We start from the raw sequence: 14,219 nt of genomic DNA on the forward strand, positions 1-14,219 counted from the left end.
ATATATATATGGTGTTATATTAGTTTTAGGTGTACAGTGTAGAGATTCAGTAAGTCTATACATTAGTGAAAGTATGTCATTTTTATATCGTTTTTAAATTTTTATTTTTTTTCCTAAAGTCAAAAAAACCTTTTTTTTTCAAAGTATGTCATTTTTATGACAAACCCCTTGCTTTTAAACTTTTGCATATTTCTTACGTATCTTCTGATTTTAATGATCTGACCACATTCTCCTAAAATAAGCCATATCCATATACACTTTTGGCTTTAAGAACATAATACCTGCAGAGCTAGTGATTAAAATGATTTCTGTAATTTCCTTTTTAAGATTATTCAGATAGTATATTATAAAAAAATCATTATTTTGCATTGGAGACTTTCAGAAACTCACAGCAGCTGATGATAAAACTGCTCAGGTAGAGGATTTTCTGCAGTTCCTTTATGGTGCAATGGCCCAGGACGTCATATGGCAGAACGCGAGTGAGGAGCAGCTTCAGGATGCTCAGCTGGCCATTGAACGAAGTGTGATGAATCGGATTTTCAAGCTTGCTTTCTACCCTAACCAGGATGGGGACATACTTCGTGACCAGTGAGCACTCCCATGTTTACCGCACCTGTGTTGACCACGTAGGGGTACATCAGCCAGTCCCGTGTTTTACACAAGCTGTGCATGAGACTTAGCGATGCCAGTAAAGGCAGTGCATGCTATCATTTTCCCCCATCTGAGTGACCAGGGCAGAAAGAAGGATAGCACTCTGTTTTCAGGGAGTGGGGAATTGGGCTGGAGGGCATATCAATCGGTATGGCCTTCCTGGAAGGCCCTGCTGCTATTCTGCCTTAGCTGTTCTCCCCTTCTTTCCTCTTCCTGCTCTTCCTTATCCTTCACATCTTGACTGCAGCACCACTCTTCTGACCTTTCTGACCAGGGTCAGTCCCTGGCAGGGCTCTCTCGGACCTGCGTACCTTTCTTTAGCACTTGCCACTGTTGGGGTTTCACATCTGGTAGAGCCACAGTTCCTCGGCCTGGCACTACTGGCACGTGGGGCCAGGTAACTCCTTGGTGTGGGAGGCTGCTGTGTGCCTTGCAGGATGTTTGGCAGCATCTCTGGTCTGTACACAGGAGATGCTGGTAGTTCCCCACCAGTTGTAAGAACCAGAATGTCTCCAGACATTGCCAGATGTCCCTCGGGAGGAGGGGAGGTGCAGAATCACCCCCTTAGTGATCCCTGCTGTGTGTGGTCATCTGGTGAACGCTTCTCTCCTCCACTGGATTGTTGTCTCCGTGAGAGCAGGAACATAATGCTGTTAGTTACCACTCTGTCCCAGCATCAGGCACAGGACTTGACTTCTGTATGTATGCTCATTATTTATTTATTAAGAATGAAAAACTGTATGTTTGAATATCAAAAAATATCTGGAAATCTATGATGTATGAGTCATGTCTCGATAAAGCTGGTTTTAAAAAGTAATCCTAAAAAAAAATTTATCCTGGAAAAAAAAAAAAAAAAAGAAACCTGGAGTGGTAACAGTGGTTATATTTGGGGTAATGAGACCGTGGGTGATTTCTCATTTTCATTTTCCCTCTCTTACACTTTCTTGAACACTGCTTCACAGCCCTGTTTCTGCCATGTTGAGGTGGCTACTCTGTCCCCAGCAGTAACACCCACTTACTGTGCCAGTGACTCTCAAGGGGTCCATGTGATAGGACCTCAGGATGAGTCATGAATGGTTAATAGAAGCTTTCTTTCACAGAAATGCTAAGGTCTTACATGTATGTTTGAGAGCACTCACTCTTCTGTGAATGGGTTAGGGTTGTTCTAGCCTGCCTCTCCCCCTCTTCATAGTTTAAGAGGCACACCCCATGGGGCGTCTGGGGGGCTCAGTCAGTTGAGCATCCGACTTCGGCTCGGGTCATCTCACGGTTCGTGGGTTCGAGCCCCACGTAGGGCTCTGTTCTGACAGCTTGGAGCCTGGACCCTGCTTTGGATTCTGTGTCTCCCTCTCTCTCTGCCCCTCCCCCGCTCACGCTCTGTCTCTCTCAAAAATAAATAAATGTTAAGAGGCACACCCCGGCTTCTGTGCCTTATTCACCAAATGGGACATATTTTCTTTCCGGAGACCAGTTTTTAGCTTCCAGAATGGGATAAATGGGAGTAGAGGCATTCAGACTGTATTTCCTGCAAAGAGCAGTATTGGGTACCCTCTCCTCCGTGGCATGTCTTCAGGTGTTCTAGAGTGCACAGTTAACCAGTGCTCTGGAAAAAACAGTAGAAGCCAGGAAGGCTGGGTTTAGCGCCTGCTGCTAACCCTTGTGTGACCTCAGGCAAGCCTTTCACCTGTCTAAGCCTGATTATTTTCATCTATGAAATAGGAGAGAGGTTGAGTGTTCTCAGAGTCCCTTCTCTGTCTGAGCTTCTGTGGTCTTTGGTTTCTGGCTTTTAATCCCTCTACTTCCTCTGTGCTTTTTACTAATTAGTGTGTCCGGGCGGCTTCTGGGCTGGGGCTCCTCCCCTTTCTCCTTTGGAATGCTGAACTGGGCTGGGAAGGAAGGACTCCCCTACTCTCCTTGCCTCCCCTCAGCCCACTGAGCATTTCTAAGGAGATCCTAAGTGTGAGACATTTTTGACAAGAGGGAATACTTACAGCTAAGCGTCTCAACCGTATAATTGTAATCTGTATCTCGAAAGAAGTCGTAACGTTTTAAATGTTTTGAAAAAAAAAAAAACCATTTTTTATGTGCCTTTTTTTTCTGAAATATGTATTTACATATGTGTTTTTGGCGTTTTCAGAGTCCTTCATGAACATATTCAGAGATTGTCTAAAGTAGTGACTGCAAATCACAGAGCTCTACAGATACCAGAGGTAATACAGTTTTATGTAGTATTAGTAGTTGCTTGATAACGCCGTATGCATGTTCGGAACAATTTGCATTCGAGGTATTTCTAACTTTAAAGTTCTCAGAGGTCCTAGGATTAACGTATCCTGGCATGGAAGGGGCCTTGGGGAGAGGAGGAGGAGGGCTGCACTGAGGGGCCCCTGCCCAGATGCCACTCAGCGTGCGGGCGGGGCTTCTGCCTACACCTGCTCCGCCTGCAGCAGCCTTGCTCTCCAGGGATGTTTTTATAGCCAGGTTTCTGCAGAAATGTCCCATTCGAGTAAGGGATCTGGTGGCACTCCACAGAATGTGACAGCTATTCCAGGGGAACAAATTGAATCTGAATGTGACATCAAAGTTACCTGTTAGTGTCATACAACATCTACAAAATAATGGAAAAGTTCAGGTATTTGACTTTTCTGGTTGTTTTATTAGTGTCCCCACTAATGAAATGTCAGTATAAGTTTATAAATTACCTTGGTTTTTTTTAATCTGTTCTTTCTAGAACTACTGCAACAAAGGTAACATATTTTTATGATATTTTCCTTCAGAAGTAGCTTGTTTGTACTTTTAGAATCAGCTGCTCCTTGTAGATAAGTTCCATTCTAGCTATTTAAGAAAGATAATTGTTTGGCATTTTATGAGGTCTAGGTTGGTGTTATCATATGTCCTTTCCTCTATTAATGGAGGATTGATTCATTTGAAAATGCAAAGCAAATTATTTAAAAATTTACTAAGCTTCAGTCTTAGTGGAAGGGAGGGAACCACAATCTGGTTTTACTGAAGAAAGGAAAAGGCACCAAGCTTACCCTTCTGCTTCCTGACATGGAGGTTGTCCTGGTCGCTTCCTGTAGTTGCTGTTGAATTCAAGATTCGGGTCTGTTTGTGATCTCGCTTAGGTTTATCTTCGGGAGGCACCATGGCCATCCGCACAGTCAGAAATCAGGACAATAAGTGCTTACAAGACGCCCCGGGACAAGGTGCAGTGCATCCTGAGAATGTGCTCCACGATCATGAACCTCCTGAGTCTGGCCAATGAGGACTCCGTCCCCGGAGCAGATGACTTTGTCCCTGTTTTGGTATTTGTGTTGATAAAGGTGGGCCCCTCACTACTATTAATGAAGAGAGTTTATTTGGCGGTTCCAAGCAGGTTGGTGCGGGGCTTCACGTGCTCTTCCCAGTCTCAAGCTCTGTGTTACCCAGAAAGAGTCTAATGTGAAGTCTTGTTCTGTCCAAAAGTTAAGATTTTCGAAAGAAAGGATAGGAGGACCGGATTCCTAGATGAACATTTTCCACTTTTACATGCCTGAGGTTCTTGGTTGGGGCTCGGTATGTAATTATTGAGTGAGTGAATGAGGGAAAATTCTTTTTATTGTGCTCTTACCATCTTCTTCCACACTGAATTCCTCATGGTCCTTGTCACCTGAACCGTCAAATCTACCAAACACCTGTCTCCTTTTGGCCTCTTATTTTGTAATTGTGCCATGTTATCTTTTTAAAGGTTTGTTTATTTATTTTGAGAGAGGGAGAGAGAGCAAGCAGGGAAGGGATAGAGGGAGGGAGAGAGAGAATCCCCAGCAGGTTCTGGGCTGTCAGCACAGAGCCTGACGTGGGGCTTGATCCCATGAACTGTGAGATCATGACCTGAGCCGAAATCAGGAGTCAGATGCTTAACCTACTGGGCTACCCAGGCGCCCCTGTGCCATATTATCTTAAAATGTACTGGTGTCTCTTGTGTGTGTGTGTGTGTGTGTTTTGTTTTGTTTTGTTTTTTTTTTTACTTTAAAATTGAAATGTCATCATTTAAACGGTTTATTGTGAGCATTTTCAGGGGAACCATGCAGTTTGGGTGCACACAGCTGCCAAATGACTGTGTCACTTGTGTGTTCCAGTTAGCTCAGACCACTTGTTGATGTCTAAAGTATATCTGACATATGTTTTACTAATTCTTGATATTGCGGTATTTCTGCAATCTGAATTCTTAGCTCAGTCGGCAGCCTATAGGATCAGTGTGCGGTCAGCCTTCCCGACTCCTGCTGTCGGCCGTTGTCCTTGTATCTTTCAGGTGTGATGTGTCTCGTTCTTTGCAGAGCCAGTGCGAGCTCGTTCTGGGGCACAGGCCTTAGTGTGTCCCCCCAACCACTTACAACGCCTGTGTCCTTTCTGTCTATGTGAAAAAAGTAAAAACCAGGAGATGTTCTGTGTTACCTCTGGCAACTCACCATATTATCTTTTTAGTTTTTTTTTCTTTCTCAATTAGTGTACAGCCTTTATTTCCTTATCTAACATTCTGGAATCCTGGGATGTGTTGAGTAAAGTCCACTAGGATTAGTTCAGCCTCCATAAGGACCAGCAAGCTTCATTGACTTACAAGGATAGAAAGGTCTAGATAGTTCAGCTGGCATTAGAACCTGAGTTGCCTTTCCAGTATACCGTTGTTACTCATAGTGGCTAAGGTTTATAAATTGCTCCCGAAGAAGACTTTGGGGATTATTTTCAAATTTTTTTTTTTTTTTCAACGTTTATTTATTTTTGGGACAGAGAGAGAGCATGAACGGGCGAGGGGCAGAGAGAGAGGGAGACACAGAATCGGAAACAGGCTCCAGGCTCTGAGCCATCAGCCCAGAGCCCGATGCGGGGCTCGAACTCACGGACCGTGAGATCGTGACCTGGTTGAAGTCGGACGCTTAACCGACTGCGCCACCCAGGCGCCCCTGGGGATTATTTTCAAAAGGACTGGTGTCTCTTTCATAGGAAGACATTGGAAGATGTTAGCTTAGATGGTTTTTGCGGAGTTGTACATCTGAGTAATTGACTTTCTTCGTTTTCACTTCTCTAGGCAAATCCACCCTGTTTGCTGTCTACCGTCCAGTATATCAGTAGCTTTTATGCCAGCTGTCTGTCTGGAGAGGAGTCCTACTGGTGGATGCAGTTCACGGCAGCGGTGGAATTCATTAAAACGATTGATGACCGGAAGTGACCAAGACCAAGGCCCACCGAGGCAGCAGACTGTTAGGCGGGCAAACAGCTCTCTTAGAAAATGTACCAGCTGCTTTGAAGGCTGAAGATTGTTTTTGTATAATATTGTACAGCGTTCAGACATTTTAAAACAGATCTTTACTAAACAGATTAATGAGCTAACAAGCAGGTTCTCTTTTCTTTGGGCTCTTTTCTTTTCTGTTGCATATTTGGTTATTTTCTTGTCCCAAGTAGAGACTAGTACTGCAAAAAGGGACCACATTTTTCAGGTATTTTGAAATATTAAAAAACAGAACAAAATCTAGAAAATTCCTAGATCTCCATTCACGAATACCCATTCTTTCCTTTTATTTAAAAAAACAAAAAAGAAAAAGAAAAGAACAGCACACCTCTTTTTAGATGCTGCGTAATCTTCTATGCATCTAATGGAAGGAAAATAGCAGTTGCACTGAGGATTATAATAGTGGTGACATTAGTGGCATTATATAAATACACTCACCTAGATCGAAAAGCTAAGAAGGAAATGTAAATATAATATATATTTATATTTGATGTAATATGGACATCTTCAGATTCTAATAAACAAGGAATATTGCTGATAGTAGGTTGTGACGTACCCTCTTGTGAAATGGTTTCCTTGACAAAGTTTAAGCTGAGCTTAAAAGCAAAAAACAAATACACAGAAATATTTATTAAAGTGTAAAACAGTTTCTTGAACTGTCTAGGTGTGGAGTTTGATGCACAAGGCTGCCTTTGATGAGGGGTATAACAATCACTTAGACATTCCTCACCACAGACGTCTTTGAGCCTGCAGGAGGAGCGAGGTAGACTGTTTAATTGCCATGCGTTACATATAGAGGAACAGTAGATACCTAACATGTTACTGTGGTACATACTAAATACAGTGTAGAAACCCCAAACAGAACTCCTTTTAAACCTTTCATTGTAATATATTTTTGATGATTATTCACATTGAATGACAGACCAGGAATTCAGTGAATGTCATTTTTTTAAAAACTAATTTGTATTGTCTGCTCTAGTGATACAAGTTTTACTAGTGATAAACTATTTTAATCAACCATATTATTCTTATGGAAAAAAAATCTATTTTGGCAGGTTTCTGTGCCTTTATTTCCCTCTTCTGAACAAAAGTCTGGGTTTCAGTATTTTGGTTTGATTGTATATTGATAATTAATCAGGAATGGGTGTTGGTGTGTGAGAAATTGGCTAGGGAGGCACACCAGAGCTTCAAGCACAAGTCTGGGGTGTAACTCATCCCCGACTGCTTTCACTCTGTATGTTTCCTAAACTTGGTTAGCTTCTTTTATAACAAACTCAGTCCCATACTTTGAGTCCCTTGTTGCTAGCAGCATTTCTAGGCATTTTTAAGGGAACTGTGACAAACAGCGGTGAGCAGATGAATCCGGAGGCCGTCTTCTCTCCGAGACCTCTGTGTTTAATTGTGCCTAAAGAAGCTGGATTTTCTTTATGCTCCCATCTCTTCTCATTCATTTATTTTAGAATACCGAGATAAGTTACATAGGAGTGTGGGATGTGGTTTCTGCCTTTTAGGGAGAGATCAAAATTAAACTAGTACTACAAAATGTCCTTTTGAATGTTAGGTCAAGAAATCTGTGTAGAGTCCTGTGCTTCATGGGCTGTGACTGTCAAACCTGCCTACGTATTAGAAGTCAGATCCTGTCATTAAATACTTTACAAGACAAACAGTCTGACACGATTTCTAAGACCTAGGGCGAGTCCATTTATTTCAGTATTTGATTCAATAAATGTTAAGTCAATAGAAGACTTGGAATAGTTGAAATTCATTTTTATGGGCTTTAACAGATTTTTTTTCCTCTCCAAATGGTTGCTAAATCCATTCTGTGTTATCACTATAGAAATAAATACGAAGCTGTGGACATTGCACAGGGCTCTTTTCTGTGGAGGAGAAGGTGGTGAGTTGTGGGTGTAGGGTTGTGCTGGAGGCAGGAGGTGAGAGCCATGCAGTGCTGGGGCCAGGGGTGAGGGTGGAACCCCAGGGACCTGGCATCCGATTACACCTCTGAGACAGAGGCCCGGGCCTGGGTCTTAACTCGGGAGCTGGCCGAGAAGCACAGCCCGGCTCTTTAAGGAGCAGCTACATCTCCCTCTGCAAACCCTTTTAGGAGCAAGAACCAATCAGCATCAGCCATTTTGCTGGCTTGATTTCATGGCATGATTTTCTTATAGTGTTGATTTCTGAATTTAGGAGTTGGTGACTATCTGCGTGGCAGCGGTAGGGTGGGAGACAGGGAGTAATTTGACTTTGCTCCTTTGGGAAGGAGGGATAGTTGTTCTTTGGTTCTTATTACATTTCCTCCCAGCACTTATTTTATATGAGGGATTAGTGCAAAAGTATAAAATCACCCATAGGAAACAGTAGCCACTGAGTATTATGTGGAATTTGCAATGATGTTGTTAAATGGAGAGAGAGTGGCTCAGTTCACTGAAATATTCTACAGTTAACTTCTCTAGTGAAAAATCAGTTTATATTTTGTGTTAATATTCTGCTTCCTGAAAGTTAAGCAGTAGAAACACAGACTGAGGATGGTCTTCATAAAATTACTATTTTTTTTAAACCTGGTAAACGTTTTTGTTTTCTTTCTCCGCTTTAGTTTACGTCTCAGCCCCAGGAATTGCTGGCTTCTGCTTTTTCTTTTTAAAACCTGCTTATGAAAGCCTTTTTTTATACAGATATTAAATTGCTGTAGTAAGAGAATTAGGCTTCGTGAGGGATTGAAAATAGATGTGATGCATGGTTTTCCCTTTTCCTGTTGTGTCCTGGAAGCCTTTGTTTAATCCAGACTTTCAATATACACTTTGCTGAGGTGCTAAGCCAGAGAACAGGACCCTGGCCCAAATGGTGGTGAGGCCGCGCTCTCGTCAGACCCAGCAGCTGAGCGCGCGTGCCCATCCAGCACCGTCTTTGCGTAACCTGCCATGCGGATTCCGGTTTGAGCCAAGTAAAGGTCAACTTCATGTTTTAAATGGGTGAGGCTTTAAAGACCCCGTTCTCTGATGTGACTGGGTGTGGAAAGGGAAAAGGAGGACCACACTTGCTCAAAATTATTAGTGGGTTGCATGGGAGTGATAGAAATGTAGCGGGGTTAGCTTCTTAAACGTTTTCCTCCTGCTTCTCCGTTCCTGCTTTATTTCTTTAAGGAAAAGTCTATATTTGCCCTCTTTCTAGTTCTTTTAAATCTAGTGAATTTATTCTGTATTTGATTGCTATAATTCGGGGGGTGGGGGGAAATCAGAAACCATCTTGAAGCTCAAAGAATTTTTAGTAAGTAGATTAACAGTGATGAGGTATTTTAGATATTTTGAATGCCAAAATGCTTGAGAATTTGCCAGGTTAATACTTAATATACCTTAGAATGTAGGTTACCCAAGATGACCAGGAACGGCTTTATTACCCTGGAGAACACTTAGAGAAAGGGAAACATAGTTTGCACATTGTCACGGTTGGTGTGGTTGAGCTATGGAGTCACGGTGGAGCTCATGTGTCCCACAGGCCTGCGCTCAGCAATGGTTAAGTTCGAGAGTGGGGAGGTCCTCTCCACTTGGTTAATGGCAGACAGTGCGGGCAGGGGCCACACGCCTTAAAAATTCACCCCTGCTGAGTTGATATTCTGTCTTGTTTACCGTATTCTTGTGCTTCTCCTGTACTAAAAAGCTTTGTACTGCCTCTCCTCTCGAAACTGATAAAACCTTACCTAAGCCTCAGTTAATGAGCTTGCACAATCTTGTATATGTACAGGAGACTCATCCTGTCTTCTAATGTGATCACTAATGTACAGTCTCATTCTGTAAAACTGATTAAAAAGGGAGAGCAGTTGAATTCACTGCGTTTTATGTTTCCATCATCTATTTTGTACGCAGAAGCATTTCTGAAAGTTTCTTTGACTCCAAATACTACTAATGTTCTCCAAGAATTCACACTTGCCTTTTTTTCATCTGAACATCTAAGGATATTTGTTAAGTGTGGTCCAGGAAGGAATTAGAATGAGCTAGCGGTTACTAACGAGATTGTGAACGTTTACTGTTTTAACACAGTTTGTATCTGGCCCTTGTATTTGGTAGCGATTCATCAGCCTTAGTTCTGAGAGCAAAAGTCCTAATCACAGTATTCCCTGAAGCCTTTATTAACCTTTTCGGCCCAGGGGAGGTGCTATTAGACAAGGAGCCCTTGTCACAAGCTCACTCTGCAGGCTTCCCTTGCTGGTGGAAAGGTGCTTTCCCTGTATTGATTGCTCCTTATTTAGAAGGAAACATTAAAAAATTTGATTAGGGCTCAGTGTTCATTCAGTCTGTTCAGTATTAAAGTTAATGCTATCACTGGCCTAAAACTGGACATAGAATTCGACTCTACTTGCCAACTTGGCATTACCTGTGTGCTTGGACTCCTGTTATATTTGTACCCACTCAACCCTTCTCTCCCAAGAAGTGGCTCTGTAGCTTTTCCCAAAGGAGGCTGAGCCAGTGGCACTGTTTAGCTAAGCCTCCATGCAGCACTGCCTGTAAAACGTGTCATGATCCTGAAAAGGGAAATCCTTTCTCAGAAGCTCCTCTTGGCTGTAAATGTGTCCTCTGCCTAGAGATTTCAGTTTTCATCGGAGAGCTTTTGCTTCGGTCATTTCGTTCCAGAAGAATCCTTTTCCATCTTCTTGGTGGTACCAAAATGCAGTACATAGACTTTTTAGAAAATTGACCAAAGAGGCTGGAAAATCTCTGGTTGTGAGAATCCTGAAAACATCTTCCACATTTGGGAATAGTGCTCAGTTCCAAGTCATTGAACCTGTTGTGGATGCTGAACATGAAAACCACAGTAGACCTAATTCTGTTAACTAGGAATTCAGCATGTTGCTGGCCAAAACCATTAAATTTTATGTACCTGTGAAGAGTATCTGATGTGATTTTTTAAAGTAAGCTCTGCCTAACGTGGGGCCTGAACTCACAACCTCGAGATCAGGATTAGCCCGCTCCACTGACTGAACCAGCCAGGTGCCCCTTTTAATGTGATTTTTAAAAATATAGGACATTTTCACTTCAGCTTTCCTTACTGCTCTTAATTTGTAGGCTTGACAAACGTTTTTTAACCAGGGCTGTTGATTAATATACATAGCTGCTGATGTTTCTTAATCATTCCTGATGAATTCAGTCAAGGGCTCTGTTCTGACTCACTCTGATCAAAGGGATTATAATCTCTGGGGTTGGGACCTAAAATTGTGCCCCAGGGAGTTCTGTAAACCATGCTTTTCTAAACTTCCCTGTTGAGAATCACCTGGTACTCTTGTTTGTAAATCTGAATTTATTGAGGATGGAACCAGGAATCTTTACATGCTCAAGTGGTCCTAAAGAGTCAGGAAAAGGCTAACGATTAAATTGTAGAAAAAAGAAAATAGAAGCCATATTTCAAAGAACTGTATTACAGGTACTTGATCAGTTTTTAAGAGCAGAGTCTGAAATAGCAAGCAGTTTTGTTCTTGAAAGATCTCTGAATCGTGTGCATTTACTAGGGCAAGTGGGTCAGGACCCTGTCATGACACAGGTGGAAGAAAAACACCCAGTCACAGTATTTTCTCCAGCAGCAAATGAGATGTGGCGACGAGAGAAAAGTGAAGCATACCAAGTGGGTGATGTCAGTCAAATGACAACGTGGCACAGTATGTCATCATTCCAGGCAAGTTTCAGAGATGTGGCCTATTGGTATACGAAGAAGGGTCTCGAATTTAGATGGAAAGGGAAATAGACTATGGTGAATTCACGGACAAAAATAATGGAAGGTGACAAGGAACAACAGCAGTAGCTGATAACATTTTATTTCTGGGTGACCGAGGGACCAAACAAAGGCATGGAATGGACAGTTCTTATTTGGCCATTGTTTGGTAGTCTTATTTCCAAATCATGTATAGTCCTTATAATTAAGACAATTTTTTTTTAATGTTTATTTTTGAGACAGAGACAGAGCGTGACTGGGGGAGAGGCAGAGAGAGACACACACAGAATCCGAAGCAGGCTCCAGGCTCTGAGCCATCAGCACAGAACCTGAGATGAGGCTCAAACTCACAAACCGTGAGATCATGACCTGAGCCAAAGTCAGACACCCAGTTGAGTCACCCCGGTGCCCCTAGTCTATAATTTTTAAGGGCAAGCATTAAAAGTTTTCTTTTATATAAAAACAAAAGTAAGTCCTCCAGGTGACATCCTCAGGGAAGTTTGAGAAGTGCCGTGACAGCCAGCCTTTCACCAAGTATGAACCAGTGGACCACGTGCACTGCCTAACTGGCGACATCCATAAACTTGTGATCTCATCCCGCAGCCATTGAATCAGATTTCTGGGGGAAAGTCCAGGAATCTACATTCCCAGCAAGCTCCCCATCTGACTCTGATGCTTGTTAAAATTCAGGATCCACTGCAGAAGTTGTTCAATTTTTAAAGGCTTGGCCCCACATCCTATAAGGATGACAGGTGTGAGGAAGGCAGACCCTTACACAGGGGTGCCTGGGTGGCTCAGTCGGTTGAGTGTCTGACTTCAGCTCGGGTCATGATCTCGTGGTTTGTGGGTTCAAGCCCCACAGAGGGCTTGATCTTCTGTCCCCCTCTCCCTTGCACCTCCCCTGCTTGTGCTCTCTCAAAAACAAATATTAAAAAAACAAACAAACAACTTTGACCAGATGGCCAGTCCAGTTTATCCTGTAAGGATAGCTCTTTTTATTTGCTTAAATACAAGTGTTTTCTTTACTCATAACCAGGGTGGTTATGTAAAAACTATCTTTTTCCCAAATCTCAAATGCCTGAACATCTCCAGAGGATCACAGTGTTCAAATTTCTGTATGAAAAAAATATTTGTCTAATCTTTTTCCTCATAATCCTCACTATTTCGCTTTCAAAATGTCTGATTTCTGTTGTGTTTTGTTTCCGCTTACAATTGGCGTCCCATTAGTTCTCGCAGCCCCTGGCATCTGACTTGACTTTCCTCTCTTTCCAAGCCCCTCAGTCAATCCATGGAATCCAACTCCTGGATTTATTGACCTCCTTCCTGCCTACTCATTTCTTGATCACCAACAACCCTGTGTCCCTTCTCATTGGCTGTTGCTAATGACTGAGGCCCTGGGGCCTGAGTGGGGAGTGAGCCGCTCCAGGAGAGGAAGGGGAAGGAGGAAAGAGCAAAAAAAGTGACAGATGACAGAAAGGGCAGGTGGTAAGGGCCTCCCCCTAGCACTTCCTCCACTGCAAAACTGGACCACACCCACCAGCCTGAAGTGTCTTCCCTCCCTGGAAGGTTCCTGCCACCTGAAAAGCCATGGTTTTGAGTTGTGTGTGGCTGTAGCACCGGAAGACGGTTCTAATCTTAGCTTCGCCACGAACCAGACCTAAGGCAAGTGACAACTTCGAAGGGCTGTTCCCGGTTGGGCTCTATTATCTCAATGACCCTTCCAGTATCTGATTTTTTCCTATGTATATTAGGATTATATATATCATCTTGAAATATTTCTCCTGCCCCATCGTTTGAGGGATGTAGCTAAAGCGCACTGACACCGTGGAGGTCACCCTAGACAGGCAGCAGTGGCTATGCCCCTAGACATTCCAGGCACACATGAACAACCCGTGAGCACAGAAACCACTCGAAAGGAACCCATTTTTAACTGAAAGGCTCTGTAGTGAACCTACGTCTTTTGTGCTGTGGTCATGAATACTAACTAGAGTGGAACAATTTCTGAAGCTTTCCTTTTTACCCTTCTGGGTTTGGATACTTCAGTCCATAAGCATCCTGCCCCATCCTGCCTCTGGTGCTTTGCTTCACTGCCCCCATCTCTGGGTCACCCAAACCTCCTGATGTCTCCCGAGCAACTTCTCCTGAATGTACGTCCACTACCACAGCCGTTTTCCCCCACCTCCGTTCCCACAACCACCTTCCGACTCCCTCCAGGCCCTTTCTCCTAGGTGCTCTTACAATTAGGTCTAATCAGATTCCCCTTCTGCCTAAAATTCTCTCTTCTATTTTGGTTCCAACCTACTTTTCAGCTATATGCCTCTCCCTGTCCCTTCTTCTCCAGCTCCACCTGGGGTCTCAACGCTCTCACCTCTGCCCTGAGGGTCATGCTTTGCCTGCCTATAAGCCTTTGCCTTTGCTGGGTCCTTCTGGCTTCAATACCTCTCCCTAAACACTCCTCCAACTTCAAATGTCCCTTCCGGAGGAAGTCTCCCCAGACGCCCCCATCCTTCCCTCCATCCACAGTGAGGCCACATTCCCTGTACACTTCTCTACAAAGCAATGATCTCCCTGGAGTCTGTGCTCTCCTAGGGGACTGTCCCATCCCAAA

The 14,219-nt window shown here is 43.3% G+C and overlaps 1 protein-coding gene and 1 pseudogene across 5 annotated transcripts in view; both read left to right on the forward strand.

Moving 5' to 3' along the window:
• Window positions 1-10,793, forward strand: part of GAPVD1 (GTPase activating protein and VPS9 domains 1) — a 78,367-nt gene extending 67,574 nt beyond the window's left edge. For all 5 annotated transcript variants that reach the window (XM_086684018.1, XM_086684020.1, XM_086684021.1 and 2 more), the window contains 4 exons: window positions 375-588; window positions 2,789-2,861; window positions 3,774-3,971; window positions 5,714-10,793. In XM_086684018.1, coding sequence (XP_086540144.1) covers window positions 375-588; window positions 2,789-2,861; window positions 3,774-3,971; window positions 5,714-5,854 — 626 coding nt within the window. In that variant the 3' untranslated portion in view covers window positions 5,855-10,793. The remainder of the gene's footprint in view (window positions 1-374; window positions 589-2,788; window positions 2,862-3,773; window positions 3,972-5,713) is intronic.
• Window positions 10,794-11,269: 476 nt separating this feature from the next.
• Window positions 11,270-12,563, forward strand: LOC112850322 (single-stranded DNA-binding protein, mitochondrial pseudogene; annotated as a pseudogene).
• Window positions 12,564-14,219: the final 1,656 nt, after the last annotated feature.

Source organism: Puma concolor, chromosome D4 (genome assembly GCF_028749965.1).
Source record: "Puma concolor isolate L17-30 chromosome D4, mPumCon1.1.hap2, whole genome shotgun sequence".
Taxonomy (NCBI): Eukaryota; Metazoa; Chordata; class Mammalia; order Carnivora; family Felidae; genus Puma; species Puma concolor.